At 37.0% G+C, this 20,751-nt stretch overlaps 1 protein-coding gene across 2 annotated transcripts; it reads right to left on the bottom strand.

Moving 5' to 3' along the window:
- Positions 1-312: 312 nt before the first annotated feature.
- Positions 313-7,201, bottom strand: LOC120339020 (uncharacterized). Of its 2 annotated transcripts, none has more exons than XM_078116038.1 (3): positions 6,655-7,201; positions 1,007-6,124; positions 313-597 (listed from the first exon to the last, which is right to left on the bottom strand). In XM_078116038.1, the coding sequence occupies exon 2, from the start codon at positions 4,662-4,664 to the stop codon at positions 1,008-1,010; it is 3,657 nt and encodes a 1,218-aa protein (XP_077972164.1). In that variant the 5' UTR covers positions 4,665-6,124; positions 6,655-7,201; the 3' UTR covers positions 313-597; position 1,007. The 2 variants fall into 2 exon arrangements, with proteins under 2 accessions (XP_077972164.1, XP_077972163.1); XM_078116037.1 differs by having other exon boundaries at positions 6,678-7,201.
- Positions 7,202-20,751: the final 13,550 nt, after the last annotated feature.

Genomic DNA, 20,751 nt, shown 5'->3' with positions numbered 1-20,751 from the left:
TTATCAAGTCCATGCTTCCGAAAACAAAATAACTGGCTAACTAATCCCATACCCAGCATGAACTGGAAACCGGACATAGTTCGCCATATGATTAAGCCGTCATAACGATTTTCCTCTCCCCGGGGGTCCACGAGCAATTTTCGTGCTGGACCTGGCCTAGACGGTTGCGACTTCGGTCACCATGCGATTAACCTGCCTTATAGTCCATCCAAAAATGAAGGCAATCTGAATTTCAGGACTATCCATCAATTACATCACTCCATTGCTACTGTTTATCCCAGCATCATATACTGAACTAAGATACAACTTGAACACGAGAAGAGAAGTTCTTGGTACAACTAAGGCGATGATGTTTACATTTTGTAACGGTATGTACATTCCAAACAAGCACAAAAGACATAACAAAACAAATATCAGATAATTAAACACTTCAAGAACTTGCATGAAAGAATTTGAATACTAGTACCTAAATTGATTTAATATGGGTACTCAGAAGAAAAAAACAGAAAACACAGTGTTGAACAAGAGTCGTCTCGAGTTACTGATCTCTTCTCATTCACATCAAGAAAACTGGAACTCAATAGATTTAACAAATATCTGAAAATAAGAGATGTATTCAATGTAGATATGCAAGAATGTCACGTAGGTGCATTCATTCAATTCTACTTGGAACAGTTATTTTCAACCATCTGAGAAAGACAACCACATATGCATCACTGAGCAAATTTTCTCTCTTTCAAGATAAATGTGATTCCACATGCAACAGAGTATAACTGCCATTAAAATTAAAGAGAACACCACGATTGTTTGCTACAATCATCATTAGATATTGATATATTATTACATAATATAACTATCCTAAGTGATTCAAGAGTCTTGCTGCACACTAACACAAATGTATTTCTGTAACGATTCGTCTGACCAAGGTCAGACTTCCTCAGACATACATAGTTCTTGCTATAGTTGATGTATAAAAATATATGTAGAATAAAAATTCATTACTTACCCTAAGCAGCAACATCCACTATATACTCCGCGACCTTCCAAGTATCTACCATTAAATCATTCAGCCATTTTCCATTCTCATCTTCATTCGCATTGTAAAGGCAAACATCATAAACTAACTGCCCTTTCGCTGGTGTCGTTTTAACAATATGTGCAGTCAACTTTTTTTCAGTCACCCATTCTTCTAATAACTTGGTGGCTTTTTGAACGTTCTCCGTTGATAAATGTACTGGTCTTATTCCAGCGAGTCTACCATGAATTGCAAACGGAGCATGTTGTACAAACTGAGGCAGTAGTTGATAGATTCTATCTATCGGAACACAGTCTCGAGTACCCAGATCAATTAAGAACACACTGGCAAGGTTTTGAACAATTTTACAGACTTTTACTCTGTGCCAGCGAACAATATTGTCGACTTCACATGGCGCAGCGTATAGTGATTCCTCAGTAATAGTAGCTGAAGATACTGTGGTGGAAGACATGGGGATGTAATATTCATTCATTTGGCTCGTTAGATCGTGTAGCGTAGGTAGCATTTCAGACAGAACCATGAAAAATGTGCCAGGGGATTGGATTTTGGTCACAATTACAGAAACAAGTTTTCCGAAATGTTTTTTCATCAGAGGAATGGGTGAAGGTGATGTCATGTAAACAATGTTGGAACCTGTATCCTCTTTGTCAGAGGTTGCATCATCTGTATTACATGCTTTGAATCGCCATTGTTGCATTTTTTTAATTGCCATCGATAGAGAGCACGATGATTTTAAAATTCTTGATGGAATGTGACAGGATTTATTGAGACTTTGACGACTCAATGAATAGTTCGAGTTGCTTCTAGCTGATTCTGAATTTTTAACAGGTTTGGTATGGGCCTGAAAATTTGAAACATTGAGGGGTGAATGTGAGCGCATGGGACTGAATGGTTTCTGATTCCTGACCAATTTATATCGTGAAGAATGATTTCCAAATGATGATTCAGACATGGGTTTACTGGGAAAGGATAACTTGTCTTCGGAACCTGATGAAGATGCAATAGCTCCCGTCACTTTTTGTTGGGTTTGGGTCCAGATTTCATCATCATGATGGAATGAAGAATTGCTAATATCCATACTTTCTTCACAAATATTAGTTGAATTCATTGAATCAATGCGAGACAAAGCATGCATAGAGATTTCTACAGCAGGTTCATCGCAGTCAGATAAGTCTGAATCAATAGTTACATATGAGGTATCACTTTCATCATTCTCTTCCTCAGATAATCCCAAATCAGTCTGTGAGTTGAAAATGTGATATTCATCAATTTGTTCTTCCTCCTTCATCAAACGCTGATTAATGTTAAGAGACCCAAGTTTGCATGTTACGTAATACACTATCTTCGATACACCATCAACAGATTGCTTAAGGACAGAATCCACAGTTGCTTTGATTGTTTTTCCCAAGAATAAGTGATTGAATTTGGATGAAGCTCTTTCAGACCAGTCAACACTTTCATCTGGTTTATGCAGAGAGCACAAAATAGCCATTTCAGGTATAGATTTTATTTCTTGCAACATAGGTGCAAGGTGCTGTCTATGCATTTCTTGTTCAACCCCAAAATCCATGTGATAAACTTTGGCCTTATTTCCCGACACGGTTATAATTCGTCCGCGTCTTCCACCGGATTCTATCCAACTAATAGTTTCCATTCCTGTGCTTAAATTTGTGATAGTTCCATACTTTGCATGTTTTGATAATTCTTGTATAGTTTTTAAATCAGATGCAGATTCTGATACCTGTATATAAAATTTTCCGCAATCAACAATGTGTGTAATATGAGCTTCATGTTCTGTACCAATTCTTAAAACTCCGGCTTCTGGAACTTTGTTGAAATTCTTTTCTGATAGTGCTGGATATTTAGGACCTTGCTGGATTATTTCTGCTTTGCGTGGGAGAAATATTATCTTGCTGTCATTTTCGATTCTCTTTATATTTGTTACATCACACAAAAGACCTTTTTCCATTTTTCTGATTACATCTTGATTAAGTTCAACTTTGTATGTTTCCGAGTATGCTGTGAGGAGACGAGCAGGTGTTATACCACGTGGGCAAGCAGAAAGAATTCTCTTTATTCGCTGCTTAACAGCATCACTTATGTAATTTTCTTTATCATCACATGCATCTGCGACAACACCTTTAGCTGCTTCTATCTTCGGTTTATTTTTAAGTGGGTGAAATATAATTTTCTCTCTATTACCTTTTGTGAGTTTCTCAACCTCAACAACATCTTCCACTAATCCACATTCCAAATTTTTCAAAATTACATCAGGAAATTTACTATTGAATGTTGCATGATAAACAGTTTCAAATTCTGCAGAACTGATTCCAAAAGGATATTTAGCGGTAACAGACTTTATACGATTTTTAACTGTGTCCTTGATTTGAATTACCATGTCTTTCATTTCAGCTGATAAAATAACTCTTTCAGATTTCCATGTTACGATATCAGCGTTTTCATTATTTATTGCACTTGACGTTGATTGTGATTGATTTGGTTGTGCTTTGTTATTGTTGAGTTTGTCCTGATTGCACATTTGTTTCATTTGGTCTTTAGATAATTTAGAAGGCACAATTTTAATGGCATGTTTTACACCAGTTGATCCAGATGCTGTAATAGGCTTGGTTTTAGATTTTATTGGTGATGACTGTTTTATAGGATAGAGAATGGTTTTCTCTCGAATTCCACATGTCAGTTTTTCAACCGTTGCTACATCTCGAATGGCCCCTCCTTCCAAAGCATATACCACTGAATCTGCCAATTTACAACCATACGCATCGAAATACAATTTCGGCAAAGTATTTGAGAAAACCCCACTTGGGTTTGATCCAAGTAGTGTTTTGATTCTTATCTTGATCACATCGCTCATCTTGACATCTTTGGATGTGTCCTTGTCCAAATTGATTTTTTCCGATTTCCAATGACTTGTTCCAGATGAAGGTATTGGAATGTTTCTGAATCGCGGAGCAACAGCAGCAGCAGTATTATTTGAAACTTTGACAGAAAAATCACCACCCTTTTTAGACAAGTGCACCTCTCTCATTTTGTTTTGTCGTTGCATGTATGAACTTCCAGTAGATGACACATGTTGCTTGTGGGTAGTAATGACACGAGCACCAGTAACCGGTGCATGTTGAATATTAGAACTCACAACACGCCTTCCAGAATAGGGTGGAAAATGTCGTACAGTTGGTGTTGGTAAAAGACCTTTTCTTTGGCTGTTAGGTGTTGTCAATAACACTTTTCTTTGTCCATGATGCCTAGTAGTAGTTCTACTAGCATACCTGTTGAATGACTGATTCGCTTTTGAACATCTATATCCTCTTTTAGACTTCTTTTTGGCAGATCTTTGACTAGATACCATTTTTTGAATATGCTTTGTGCTATCATCAGCAACAGCATGATACATTGTTTCTCCAAATCGTTCATTTATACGGACCACATCAGGTATAGACTGAATGAGTTCATGCACAGAATTAAAACCAAGTTTTTGAAATGGTATTCCACCTCCTGTTAAAGATTTGAAATCAGACTGGAGTCGATTTGCTTGTACACCATCTTTACACGACAGCAATACAGCACGAATCATTTTCTTTGTGCTTTCTAACTTTTTTGAGACATCCATGGTTGTTATGATTAATCATGAATAGCTGATATGTATTAAGCTAAAGATATATAAAAATGATATTATAAAAAAATTGAATTATTAGGTATGAAGGAAAATAAAATGGGACTAATTATGAAACATGTATTTCCAATTAACCCCTAAAAATAGGTTCCAAAATAATAGAAAACAAGTTAGATTATGGGAACTGCACAAGAAATGGTACGAAAAAAGGTATGCAACCTGTGCATAATTGACTGTTCCCATTAAAATCAAATACAATCATAAGAAAATATAGTCATCTATGTTAGCCATTGCTTAAGATATGTTATTCTCGTATATGCTGAGAGCCTGAGACAGTGATTTTTTCAGCAATTTGAAATGCTCTACCATTTCCCAAAATATATTAAATGAATTCACTTCATAACTTGTAAAATGACAGAATTTTCTTATTATTTCGGCTTAAACCAAATCATTCATCAAATGATATCACAATCTATATGACAGAATGCGCCCCTATTAAGGTGAAAACTGAGCTTTACAAAAAGTGTGTTATCAAGAGTAATGGATAATTACTATATACAAAATTGAATTTTTTTTATTCACATTACATTTCATCAAACAACAGCTGACAAAGTTTGTACCACCATTACTGAGTCTTATTGCTTCACATATAAAATGAACTTTTAAAGAAGGTGAGATACAGATTAAACAATGCTGATTACGCTAACTAAATACCAAATTAACAGTAGAAAAACTAATTAGGCTACCGGTAATATTCAATTAATGAGCATCATGTAGTTTAATATTAATCAATTACATAGGTTCCTTCAGAATTTAAGTATATAGTCAATGCAGATTATTTACCAAATTATAACTGGAGTGAGAAACAATTCAATTTCTGTCTGACAGGCTTTGGCCATATACGAGCTCATCCTCAGCATACTGCATTAAATATTGAAAATAAAAAACATAACTGCCACAACTACTTGAAGACAATGCAATGGCTTAACCTTCAATCGAGATCAAGATTTAAAAACCATTTCAAATAATCATTAGTTATACTTTTGTTACACAATTCTTAATACATGTAAGTTTGATGAACTGTATTTTGCGGACCATCCATAAAGCGAGCTTTAAAATATATTTACTGAAAAATCAATTGTGTGCCTTATAATATAGGTCTAATGCATGGATCAGGTGCTTATGCTTATTGCCCGGATTCAAAACCAGTACCAGGCTGATTGCACCCCATAGTTCAGTGCGACTTGGCTAGTGTATGAATAAAAAATCAATTTATTGACACTCATGACAGTGCGCCGTATGACCCGCTGCGCCTTACGGTCCGTAATATATGGTAATGCTTTCCCTCCAGTAAAGAATATGAGTTGATTGGTTTAGCAATTATGTCCAAAATGTTATATTTCTAGATACCAGCTTCCCACTTCATTTTGATTTGATATATTTCTCGAATTGATTTCCTAAAAACAAAATATTTTGTGCTGCAATAATGGAAGATTCAAAGACTCAAAAGATTCAAAGTTATTGTATAGTATAATTTCAAACTTCGCTTCAAATGAGTTTTTCTGCATTGATACTTACAATTTATGATAGTATGCGAAAATATGAATATCAATTTTATCATTCACTTCTTTGCTAAAACTAAACTCTAATTCATAAACTATTCTTCAGTTTTAATACTGTAATATGTCTCCTCAAAGAATTATCCCGCATCCGGCGAATTATCCTGCGTTTGATTGTGTGCAATTACCTCGGCAACTACACAAACACATGTTATATAAACAGTGGAAAAGGGACAAAAACGAATAAGCTAAATGCTTCAAACATTGGAGGTGAACAAACTTTGATAAACGCATACTCTAGTCTTTGAATCTAAAAATATTAACTGCAATGGCAGCTTTTTAATAAGTTTAAATCTCTATTGTTTATTTCATTATTTCCACTGCATGAAAAGAAAATGTATGAAGAATACCAATAAATAAACACACACAATGCTATTGAAACACCACTAACTTCCAAATCTGTTGATGTCCACCTCCAGACCTGTATAACTTCAGCACTTGCTGACTTGGGCTGTATTGTTTTTCTTCCATATGTTACATAACTACCGGTACCGGTACGGTACCCGACTACTGAACTGTGAACACCAAATCTACAGGCACATGTCTACATTTTTAATATTGGACATGATTTTAAAAAATTGGTTCATTTTATATCTGCAGTATCTGGATGTTCAAGTTTCAGTCATAATTAGGCATATTTAGGGTGGTGAAATATTAGCACAACAAAGCAATATGAATTTTTGAGTTGCATTGACAAAGTTATTGCATTAACAACACAAATCGCACTTAAACTGAACTTGATAAAGTTACAGGTAGGGGTACCGTCAGACCGTACGGTACAGCAATCGTCGCCACGATGGATAATTAACATTGGGCGTTTTTCTGTTCTAGCATTACAAATTACAATTGCGCTTTTACAGCCATTTTATGTACCGTATTAGGTCTATATATAAGTAGCCCTTCTTCAGTTCTTATATACAGGAATACAACTCGACATTCAGAAATTTAAACTAGAGAAAAAGCCGCTCGAACTCTCCCCGGGAGCTGAAAATTAGGACACACGTAATCAGCGTAGCGAACGCTTCTTTTAACTAATCAAACAAACCTTTCGATCTCAATTTAATTGTGCTGCGTAAGCAACAAAAAGCAACGATGTGTCATTTTTGTTCTCGATTCCACAGGTTTCCCGCTGGGTGGTAAACAAAACGAGATTGCGTGTTTGAGTTTCCAACATGTTTAGAGAGATGCAAATACAATCAAAGAAGTCATACTGTGTATGTTCAATTCCCGTATTCATATCAACGAGCAGCAGGCTTCTCATTAGCTCTAAAATAAATACAAGACAACAACACCGCTTCTCTGGATTGATTAACGGTGAAAAATGTTCATCGTCAGAATAGTAAATATTAATATTAGGTCATACTGAATATCTAAGCGTTAGAAATTCAAATGGCCGGCGTGACTTCCACAAAGGAGTCCACGAAGATGCGAAAAAGTCTACATACTCCCTATGTTGCATTGAATTTAAATATTATATATCTTCTGCAAATTTCGGGCGTTAGATCATATTAAAATTTAACAGTAGTATAACGCCTATAACAAATGTTATAACGGATCTTATTTTCCAACCAAGATTTTTTTCTAACACATGCATTTTTTATGCAATATATTGAGATTTGATGAGTCAAAATAAATATAACGACGGGTCCGTGACGTGATTTCAGGGGTCCGTGTAATCGTGAATCACTAGTAAAGATTTAAAAAATGAATTAGAATCGCCGAAATGCCCAGTAGGCCTACAAGATGAGAATAAATTGAAAAAACTTTCTGGAGAATATTTCATATTTTGGCTTGTGTCTTGGTTGAATCTTTTAGTCCTTCCATTTCGAATCTAGCATGACAGTTCTAGCAATTCTCCACTCATTTCTCGATGTCACAAATGTTCTTCAGGCAATCCCTGGGAATGCTGGATGGAAAATGACGAGACAGTTTATTTACTGGTTTTACTTTTATCTCTTTGTGTATATTATGATATTGCGTATATTGTGTCGCACGGTTCCCGTACATTTGAATCCACGTACATTTGAACCCACGACAATTGCACCCATGTACAATTGCATACTGTGCAAAACTGCATACTGTGCACAATTGCATACTATTGCACCTATGAAATTTTTTTTGTTTTGCGGATATTTGAATCCATACTAACCCTAACCCATGGGTTTTAGCAACCGCATATAGATTGAACCCGTGGATATACACATGGGTTCAAATGTACGTGGGTTCAAATGTACGGTCACCGTGTCGCACAATCCCAAAATTCCTAGCAAGTCGGGTCATCCTTGCTTACTGTCAAACTAAAAGTCGAAACCGGTTGGAAGTCGAGGATGACATGCGTGTCGCCCTCTCAGAGACGGAGCCTCAATTTGATGTTCTTGTCCTACACCAGGGGTCGGCAACCTTTTGTCGCTCGCGGGCCGCACATATTTTTAGAAAGTCGAAAATCGAATGGATGACCGATGAATCACATTTTATCACACAGATCTGAAGTTAAATTTTAAGCAGCGCGCGAAGACTGACCATTTGAATATTTTTTGCGCCATCAAACCATTTGCACTTAGTATCAACTTTTCTGCGTTTTGTTGCCATCTGTCTAAATTATAATTTAGTCTACACGTAAATTATTTTGCGTAAAGAATATAATCGACAAAACAGCTATAATTTGTTACTATTATTCAGTGAAGCGTCGCGGGCCGGATTATATTGCTCCGCGGGCCGTAGGTTGCCGACCCCTGTCCTACACTTTTCGTGTCACGCACGAATATATATGTGTCAATTGGCACATATCGCTGAGTGCCACGGACGTAAATATACGTCTTTTAAAAAAGAACAAGTAAAGCGATATAAAAATCTCGAGTTCAGGTATTCGCAGACTTTATGAAACCCATTTCTCTCTCGTGTTACAAGGGCATGGAAGTAGCATTTATTAAACTATCAACTTATCTAGCTTTAGCTTGGCTAATGTACACATTTACCGTAGATAATAAAATGAAAAAAATTCAAGACCGATTGACGTCATCACTCCCGGCTTAAACTTCTTCCGGTAAAATGACTGAATTGTGTGAGAGATCAAACCTGTTCAATTTTTTAATGCATCATAAACTGTTTAAATTGTACTCAGTAGACAAACGATAGACCACATACTATGGTTCCACCTGGTTTCAAATTTGGCATGCCAATTATTTTGGCACTGATAACAAAGATTAGATAATTTCCATGTTGGCGGCATTTTACGTTTAATTGTAGCCATTGTGTCATTGTCGGAAATATCAGAAACCGTTTTGTTATCGTCAGTTTTCATTCATTCTTTCATTTAGGCCCTACAACTCCGTCGTATCTTTGAGAAATCGTACAAGCGGTACACATCTGTAAATGGCGACGTGGCGCAAAATAGCACTTTCCAAATAATTGTTTTTATATGCGACATAACTCCCAAAAATTTGCAATAAAACGAATTTGAATTTGAGTGCTCTCGTGTATAGTGAAGGGTTAAGCGCTAATCATGAGTTATTAAATTAAATTCAACGTTTTCTTGTGTTATTTTCTAAGAAAACAATACTACAATCATTGTGATAGTTAGAATCGTTACCGAGGAATTCACGATTTTATTTACGGAATTCGCAAATTCGATACTTCACGTGACAATTTTAATGACGTCAGACCCTAATTATTACTGCACATCAACTTCAAAATGCAACGGATGTAATCAATTTCGTTTATAATAGTCGTTATTGACACTTTTAGTGTCGGAATTCGTCAGCTACGGGTACAGATGCCCATATGGGTTAAACGTTTTCCCCATTAGGCCTTGTGGTGCAATTGGTATTCACTCATTACCTCGTAATTTGAACATTGCACGAAAAAAAAATTTTGTATAATAAAATAATTTTGGTTTCTTTGTTCGAATTTAACAACATCTAATATAGGTAAACTCATAAGAAAAGAGATAAGTAGGCAATATTCCAAGCACATAAAGTTGCGATCATATGAATGTTAACTTGAGCAGGTTTAGAAAATTATGCGAATCAATTCATTACTAGACAAAAAAAAACTTGATGGTCACAGATTCAACAACAAAAAAAGTATGATGTTAAAATATCACTTGGGTTAGAATATTCATTACACATTGATCAACGAAATTGATACTCATTTACATTGCGTTAAAGTATATATATGTATATACGAGCTTAAGAAGTGAATTTAATTAACCTCTAGTAGACGTGTTTTGACATGAAACTATTTCTAATTCGACTCGAACATTGAATTTACATTGAGCATTGAAATATAGTCATATAACGCGACAATTAGATGACTTAGACCAGTGGTTCCCAACCTTTTTTATGTCGCGGCACACTATTGAGCTATTTAAATATTCGCTGCACACCTATCACAAAACAGGAACATTTCCTACTCTTGAAGCCATTTAGCTATAAAATAATAAAAAACATAGAAGATCAGATAAGGGAAAATCTATTTTTGTTAATATATCATATTCTGTATTCAAAATGGATAGTTAATAGTTACCGATATTATGACTTACAATAATGTACACGAGTCCCACTTTCGGAGCACCCACATTATTGTAAAAGAAGCGGCCGCACGGGTAATACGTGACGTGAATACGCTTTAGTTTTTCTCGCCCCTCCCCTGGGTGTAGCCTTATTATTATCACAGGTGTTCTCACTTTTGCACAACCTAATTCATTTTTGTTACAATTTATTGTTTCTCCCATTGCCAAAATCATTCAACGGTGTAATTGTCGCTACTAGCAAAGAAATGAAAGAGGCAAACAAAGCGTATTTCATTACAACAATTAATTATTATCGCTAAAAACACTAAATTGGTTTAAAGTTGTTATAAACAAATTTTCTCCGATGAACGAATCTTTCCACGTTATGATTTTCGTGCAAGGCCCGAGCATAATTTGATGGCAAAGATTGTAGCATGTACTATGTCGAAACGCTTATTCGACTTTCCAGACCGCAGAAACTATTCGAAAAATAACCGTTTCTGTGTTCGAGATACTACTTCGCTTTCGTGAAGTAGTGCAATTTACTAAATTTAATGAAAGTTTTATTATCAAGTTTCATTGCATCAGTGTTTGTGCTACCACGCGTTTTGCATGATTACAGATCGCAAGGATGGGCAAAATAACATATTTTTATCGAATAATTTGAATATTTTTTATGAATTGTCGAATATCGAATATTTTTAATACACATACAATGTGCATCCAGGCATTCTAATGTTGGTAATCTATTTCGCCCGTCCTCTCTTTTTTTACAAATACTAACTCTTACGCAACGTGTGGTTTTGTATTCCTGGAAGAACTATGCGTTCATAGGGGCGACATATGTTAGACGACTATTGAATAGTGAAATCGGGTTTCATTCTGATTTTCATCTTTTACGCCGATTTTGATCTTTCTCCCCACCGATTGTAAATTAACTGTCCCAATTTTGAGCTAACAATATTATCATTTCTGACGTCGGAATGCGGATATTTATAAAGATGATAGTTGACCTTCTTATGGTTTTATTTTTCTATTGTGTCGTTTTATTTTCGTATTAAATGGTGAAAAAAAAACTGCAAAGTCATTGCGTGAATCCTGAACGTTATTTTGAGTTTAAATAATAATTCAAAAAATCGGCAATAATGGCAATTCTACTAGAAAACTAGTCAAATAATAAATTCTTGGTCAAATTTGGGGAAAATTTCGCCCAATAATTTGTTACCTTGGTTGACATTTTTAATTTTACGAAACAGTGTTGGCGCGCATTATGCAAAACTTAGAATTGAAACAATACCCAAATACCTGAAATACGACTTCTCAAATTTGTCGTTTCTGTTTGTTAGCAAGAGCCATGGGGGTAATTCTTGTGGAATTCAAGGGATTGGAATCACTTGGAATTAATTCAAAAATGAAATCTCTTCGCGGCACACAAAAATATTTTCGGTGGCACCCTGGTTGGGAACCACTGACTTAGAGACTCGAAAACATGCCCACATGTTCGGTAGGGAAGAGAGGAGAAAAAATACCGATCTGAGTAAGGGCAAACTACAACTCGGCGTGCGGTGCAGTACAACTTGTCTGGCTGTCAGCCTGTTTTGAACGGTTTATTTGTATTCGAGAATATATACGATATCATAACATGTATTCGGAAACCGGTTTATGCTGTGCCATTGTCAGATCGGTGGATCACGAATTAGACAGCATGTCATCCTAACATACCGAACAATAACGGAACTGGTAAACAACCACAGGCAAGATTTTTTTCTTACAGTGACTACAAAAATGATTGCCCAGTGATAGAAGAAGGTTACATGTGTTGTCGTAATTCACGTCCACCATTACGTGCTTATAAATGTTCCGTTAGGATTGTCAGTGGTAATAATTATCATTCTTCAAATCATAACATTAAACCATAGTAATGCTAAAATATAAATATGTGAATGTTTTATCAAGACGCTTACAGTTACAACGCGAGTGAAAAAGAAACGAAAGAGAGATATTTCGAATGTTTGAAGTTGTACTTTACGAGCTTTCTAGTACATTTCAGAAAACTCGAATTCTTAATTAATTAAAGGACCCCAACCTCCGGTCAGCGAGGTATTTTATCTGCATCAATAAGAATCTGTGGCTTATAGAAAATTTCAATGCGCAAGAAGCCTGTTGTGGTTGTTATAAAAACAGGTAGTTCTATAGAAGCTCACTTGATAAGCAGGTTCAATCTTGTTTAAGTCACGGTGATTCAAAAATTAACAATTATTAATCATTGTCGTGAACTACCAAGTTTTTCAGTGTCTCGTGGCGGTGTTGTTATGATGTCTTGCTTTGCCGTTTCATATATTGTAATATTGCTATCTATGGGCGATTAGATTAAATCTACAAATTAGAAATTGCTCATTGTAATTCCACTCTACGTAGGGCGAAGAAGATGAAATTGTGTTACAGTTGACAATACTATTGTGGGGAGTACTATATAATAATTTAGGTTTGACGAAAAACGGGTATTTTTAAAAATTCAACTCACGACATAATCTAATTAGGTAATTAGCGTACGTATCTCGCGTGCAACTCTTGGCACTATCATTATGACTATCTTTACTTCACAACATCTTTGTAACAAATTCCTTGTCATTTTCGAGATTTTAATTTAGTCTAGTTTTATATACATGGAGATTTTCAATTAGAACACGTTTTAGTCAAAACTTCTTATATAACTGTCTTACAATCAAATGGCGATTGGAATCAAAAATACATTCCTATTTTTATGTTAACAGTATTATAAACTCACAAAAATAAAGATGTATGTTCAAAAAAGGATGAGTCAATAGTTTACCGATCTCTAACCGTCGATGATATTTCTGCTGTTTTTATCTTAATTAAGAGAGATTTCATTACGTGAGAACCGCGATGCATAAGTATGAATTTCACCAAAGAACCCGCTGACGCTGTGGCAGAATTTCATTTGAGAGCAATATTAGAAAACAACACCAGTATCGGTGCTTTCAACCAGTGGTTCCCAACCGCCGGTCCGCGAAGCTTTTTTGCCGGTCCGCGAAGCTTTTTTGCCGGTCCGCGAGAAATTTTGTTTTGATGCCATCTCAATCGCTTTACCGAAAACGAGGTTGCGTTGGCTTATTACGCAATTTCCCTTCTGTCGTCATATTTCGACGTACTTGACGACGTCTGTCGCGACATATTGGCGCCGAGTAATTACACTTTTCGCTTTTTCGGCTCCGATTCATCGCGAATGCGCTCCGTCAAATTTCATAAGATTCAGAAACCTAAAAATCGGCACGCGTGCTTTTTCTGATTAATATGGCCATCCATATAAAAGGATATGCATATTTCCTTGTCCAAACCAGAAAATAGTGAAGAACAATATAATATTGCAGTAAGATATGAACTTGTTGCAACCCTGCAGGTGGTCACAAGACGCGCGAAAAGCATGGGCGGCAGAGATCTTTTTCAGTATATATTTTGAGCAGATACAGTAGGATTTTGAGCCTGATGCCAAGTTACCGACGACTTTGTCATTGTAATGTAAATTCATTCTGTTTGAGGTGCCGATCGACTGCAGAGGGATTTATATGATGAACACGTTGAAAAATGAAAAGCTTGATTTAAATTGTGATTCTACTTTACAGTCCAGATTTTAAAAAATATCACTGTCACAATTTTGGATATCTCTTGATAACGAATACCCCTTGCTAAGTAATCGAGCAAACAAACTGTTGTCCGTATTTTCAACCAGTTACTGCGTTATGCGAAAAAATATTTGAATCCCTAGCTTTAAATACCAAAGCAAAGAAATCAGCTTCATACCGCTGCAGTGTGTTGCGGAAACTTCTCTGAGGCTTCGTTTCCAATCCTTTATTGGAAACGAAGCAGCAGCAAAACTCTCACTAGAGTTAATTGTGTTTTTACATGATTTGGAATGTACATGTTTTTTATGTGAGATGTTTTATGCGTGCATTTCTTACACATAATGGGCGCCCAGGACTGCATTTCATTACGCAAATATATGGTATTATTTTATGTTCCACCCATTTCAATTTTTGGCCGACATAATATTTGATAGTTTTTCTTCGTGTGAGAGGTTTCAAGTGTGCCTTTTTCGTCCAGAAGCATATTGAGTGCTTGACATTGGATTATAGTACGCAAATATATGTTATTCTTTTCTGTTCCGGTCATTTCAATTTTTTGCTGGTCCGCAAGTATTTTTATTATTATTACGATGACTGTTATTTTTGGTTGACGAAAAAATAAATCTCTCTCTCTCTCTATTTAATTTTACTGGTCCGCCAGGGTAGAAAGGTTGGGAACCACTGATGTAAACGATCACATGCCATTGCAAGGGACGCCGGGTGTAAAAATTAGCGGTGATTGCTTCAAGTTATTATACTCAACGAATAATTGGTAGATTCAAATACGACCTTGTGAAGACCGTTTGTGACGGATGTCCTAAATATAACTTTAGCCGGCGTACGAAATCTTTGGTAGCTCTTTAGTCGGAGCACGGGCTCTTGTCTTCTAGACTTGTACAAATTATTCTTCACTTCGTTGTTCGGTTATGTTGGCGCTCGCCCCCAGCAGAAAATAGATGATAGCAGACAAACGACAATTCTTCTTTTGTTTATTGTACAGTATACACAACATCAAGGTTGTACTACAAGACTGGTTACTACAAGACTACATCTTACAAGACTGGATATATTACTACAGCGAAAGCGATCCTTATATACAGAAAACGAACGATAATTATGTTTCTCCCAGGATTTTGACATAATCAGAATTTTGAAGAATAGTATAAGGATTTGATCTATAAATCTATATTCCGGGGATTAGAATGGTACTATCGATCCCATTAGCCTTATTGATTGGGGTTTTGAATACTAATTACTACCTGGACGTTAATGATCCAGTTATTTTTCGTTGCCATATGTCGCCTAATTTAAAATGTTTTTTTATCGACCTAATTTATGAATTCGGAGAATTTCGAAATAAGCAATTTTTGGTCTTTTTATAAATTTTACTTGAAACAACGAATTTATCCCTAAAACCGTCGAGTACAAAAGTTACATAGATCCAGTAACTGGAACTAAAATTTTTAGCGAGTCGCCAAGCCTTCATGTGACCGCCTCACTCGGGGTTAAAAAACTAGTGCGATTCGAACGCTAGGCATTCACTTACACGGGAGTTACACCTTTTTATTATTATTTATAAATGCAATATTTTATTTCTAGAAGTAAGGAACTCCGGTGGGGATGTTAGATATGTATTTATCACCTCAAAAATGCGGTTAATGACAATATGGATTCAGTGGCAGCACATTTGGACCCGAGTACATGCTTTTGGGTACTCCCGTATTATGTGTACCAGGTTAGGTCATAATTTTATTCCGAGTTCGGAGGCTGTCTGTGTTAGATAAATGAATATCCCCATGTCCATAAGTTTCATTCCTTTTCACAACTTGATGTAAAATAGGCGAACAAAATTAGTTACTTCCCTATTCATACACATACTTCTGGAGCGCCTGCTTTTGCATCCACGAGGATTTACATTTTACACCCATATATATTTGTCAAAATTGGCAACCCTACCCATACATTTGCGCCCGTGGTTATTTTTAACTTTGCCCTCAATTATGTTTGTTCTCCATCTTGTTTGTCGGTTTGTTGTTGTTTGGTTTTATGCCAGAGTGACCAGAATAAAATTGATTGATTTGCACCTACACTTCATACAGTATCGATACAGCATCATCATGCCAGTTTAAATAATGCGATGTGATATTAATTATTATTGTGGTGAATTTCTAAGTCGTCGACTATTACACGACGCATATCCTTCTTCATATCGAACATGTCCCTGTACAAGCAGCCACATATATCTAGCGATATGTAGGAAGCTGCTACTTTGGATAAAACGACGTCCCGATTATGTATCTTAGGACCAAAACGAAATCGTTTTGTCCAACTTCAACGATGCGTTGGGTGACTGTGACCGCAAATTTACGCCGTGGGAGAAAGTGAATTGTGTCGTTTTCATTTTTACATTCATTCCTTTCATGCAGATTACGCCGAAAATCATATCTGCAAATCATTCCTAACTCAAACTGAATAATTACTATTTTTTATTTTAAAACGTAGCGGGGCTTTGTACCAAAGATACAAATATTCAAGTCATTCCAGAAAGAAGTATTGATAAACACGTTTCCATTAAGAAGCTATATAATACTAAATTTTTTGTTTGTCCGGTCTTTCGTAGTCTACGCGCACTAAAGTAAATAGACGCACAGTCAGCTAATAACTTGGTGCTGGTATGTTTGTGCTTTTCATTTCTTTGAAAAGTCAGCAGGATGGCGCACCGCGACACGCATCATTGCTTAATAAACAGAACGATGCTATGTGTTAAACGATCGGCCGTGTTCTGTGTGATTCTATCTGTATGTCATTATTTACTTCATTTCGCTAAGTCAGGCAGTACCAGGTATAGATGTCTACGGCGATCATAGTACTACGTCAACTACGACCATTGTGTTCAGTGTTGAAAGATGTCATCCATCGTTGTGAATGAATAGGACCTGACTTGAGAGTCAGATCAAGTGGTCCAGTATACGTACTATGAGCCTAAGTTGGTGATCGGCAAAAATCCGTTTTGTCGTAGTTGTAGAAAAAAGAGAAATCGCTTTAGATTTGGAATGTATTGTAATAGCATACTGTAAATGCATATCATATTTATTATATTTATACACAAAACGTTATTATTTGCACATCATAATATTCATGCATTAGCCTACAAAGAAATCGAACATTTTCAATAGTTCGCGTTCGCGGAAAATTTGTACTTTATTTACTAACTTTTAATCTCAGCTTCTGACTAGTCTTCTACTTCTTAAAACATATTTACATAAAAATGTGTCATCATAAAAGTGGTATTTTATATTTTGGCACTCTTTGACCCACATTCCTGGCCTCGGGCAAAACGCTGAATAACCGCAACAGCTGACGTTTTAAACACGCGCATATATAGTATACATACAATTGAATGCGAAGAGTGAGAAGAATGTTCTGATCTGATAGAATTGTCAAAAGTGATAATTGTATTTCAGCTGGCTTGCCCTTAAAGTTCGAACATTGAAATAGTTGCGTGGAAATAAAGGAATGAGAATGTGTAATGTACCGTAATGTCACATTCGGTTAGAGCTCGAGCCATAGGCGTAGCCAGGGGGGGGCCAGAGGGGCCATGGCCCCCCCCCCAAAATTTTCAAGAATTCCATTCCTAATCCACCAGTTTTGTGGCATCTTGTCTCGTCACGCTTGCTGATTGTCATTGTTACGTCACAAAGACTTGACCGTTCGCTCTTATGAGCCGTATGGGAAAGACTGTAGTTACTCGGTCTTGATTTGTTCTCGCCGGATTTTTATTCGAAACGCTTGGATTTTGATGACCAAATTACTTCGATGGCTAAATTTAAACAGGCGAAATTAGATAGTTTTTTCCAGCGAAATAAAGACTCGCTTTCCTCAAATACATCAATAAGCGCTTCTCAGGCTGTGGATGCACCGGTTACGTCAGTTACGTCTATCACTTCTATTCCCGAAGATGAACTAATAATCAACGAAGGGAAAACAAACGATCTTGGATTCATTCTTAAGAAACATACACAGCTTACCGATGCGGAGAGATACAGGCTTCTAACTTCGGATGGTCCGAAAAACGTGACGATTCTGGATACTGTTAGACAAAGTCGTCGTAAATTTCTCAAAAAATGGCTTGACGATAACAGATTTTGCAGTTGGTTAGTTTACACCCAACTCTCTGATGGGGGTGGTTTGTGTAAGATATGCATAGTCATGCAAGCACGTTTGAAGCATGGAACTCTCAGGGACACTGCCTTTGTTACAAGACCATGCATTGACTACAAAAAATTTATGGAAAAGGCTGTAGCTCATCGAGACACAAATTACCACCGAGAATCAAATATAGCTGCGAAAAATTTTGTCAAAAGCATGGAAACTGGTCAAAATGTGCGTGCAAACATGGAGGCCCAATATGCTACGCAAACAAAAGAAAACAGACGAATAATGACTTCCATTGTCAAGACTGTCATGTTCTGTGCTTCGGGTAACATACCCTTGCACGGACATTCCGGGGATAGTGGAAATTTTGTGAACCTTCTTCTATTTCGTATCGACGCAGGGGATGAAGATTTGAAAAGGCATTTCGCTCGAATGGCCGGAAACGCTAAGTATACAAGCCCGATGATACAAAATGAAATTCTCAAGGTAGCAAGCAACATGATAGTGCGAGATATCGTTATGGAGGCTAATAAATCGTTTGTGTCCGTAATAGCCGACGAATCATGACGTGATATTTCTGGGAAAGAACAACTAAGCATCGTTTTGAGGTATGTGAAAGGTGGTGAAGTGTGCGAGCGCTTCACAGGATTAGTGGAAATGGATTCTGTTTCTGCCGAATCAATTTCCTCAAATATTTTGACCCACATCTCTGGTATAGGAGTGGATTTGCAAAAACTTGTGGGGCAAGGCTATGATGGTGCAACGACAATGGCAGGTCACGTCAGCGGTGTGCAAAAACGCATTCGTGATAAATACCCGCGCGCAATATTTGTGCACTGCGCTTCTCATTGTTTGAATTTGGTCATAAATGACCAAAGTAAAGTTGCAATCATCAGAAGCACCTGTGATATCATCCGTGAGACTATTCGTTTTTTCAGGGAGAGCCCTAAAAGGCGCGCGGGTTTAGGAATTGACATCCCTTTGTTCTGCCCCACCAGATGGTTTGGGAAGTACAAGAGCATCCGAATCTTCAAATGCAACTTCAAACGAGTACTTGAGGCTCTTGATTCTTTGGCGAGAGATGCTAACAGTGAGACGCGGGTGAAGGCTTTTTCTCTGAAATCTGCTCTAGAAAAGTCGGTTATCTACGCCGTATGTTTGATTGGTCGATATTCGGCACTAATGGAGCCACTAGCGCGCGCACTTCAGGCGGTCGGAGTCAGTGTGCCGTCAGTAAAGAACCTCACATCCTCTCTTCAGAGCGTTATCGCTGAAGAACGCAATGACTCTGAAATCGCATTGAATATTTACAAAGAAGCTTGTGAAATAGCTGGCTTGAAAGAGTTGACAATACCCAGAGTAGTCGAAGTACAAGTTTATCGCGACAATGTCTGTGCTGATTCAGCATCCCAGTATTTTAAACGTTCCGTATATCTCCCATACGTCGACGGCTTGTGCTGCTCTATTCGGGAACGCTTCAATGACAACCCATCATTTTTTTCATTGCTATCAATTCTTCCACCGAACAAACCAGTTCACGTGGATGAGGTAGAGCGTCTGTATTTATTGGATAACCTCCAGAATGAAGTGAGACTGTGGAGAACTTCTTTAAGTTCCGACGTTAACGACGAATGTTTGGAGGGGCTTCTTCTGAGCACTCGAGATTATCCAAGCGTGTACACCGCAATACAGATCGTTATGACGCTACCAGCAACCACCGTTGAGGCTGAGCGGTCTTTCTCCTGCATGAAACGGGTAAAGACATGGCAGCGCTCATCAATGACGTCCAATCGCCTTTCTGATTTGTGTGTGCTTCACTGTCACCGTGAAATGGTCACCGAGGAGAAAATTAATCGAGTTGTGTCGAGCATAGTTAGCGGGAAGCGGAGGATGGAATTGAATTTTAATCGGGGCGATGTATTTTACTTATTCAAATTGCGATGTTAATATTTGTTGTTTCAAATAAAAAATTGTTTATTAATGGATTTTGTATTCACAAAAATCCAGCTGAGTAATTGAATCAGTTTGCTTGTTGACCAACTGTTGTTGTTTTGCGCTTGAAGAACGGGTGTTTTAAACCCAATATAATTTCTAAAATTTTCAAATTTGGCCCCCCCCAAAATTTTGGGCTGGCTACGCCACTGGCTCGAGCTAAA

This window comes from Styela clava, chromosome 9, assembly GCF_964204865.1.
Source record: "Styela clava chromosome 9, kaStyClav1.hap1.2, whole genome shotgun sequence".
In the NCBI taxonomy this organism is placed as follows: Eukaryota; Metazoa; Chordata; class Ascidiacea; order Stolidobranchia; family Styelidae; genus Styela; species Styela clava.
This window is presented reverse-complemented; position numbering and strand designations above follow the sequence as displayed.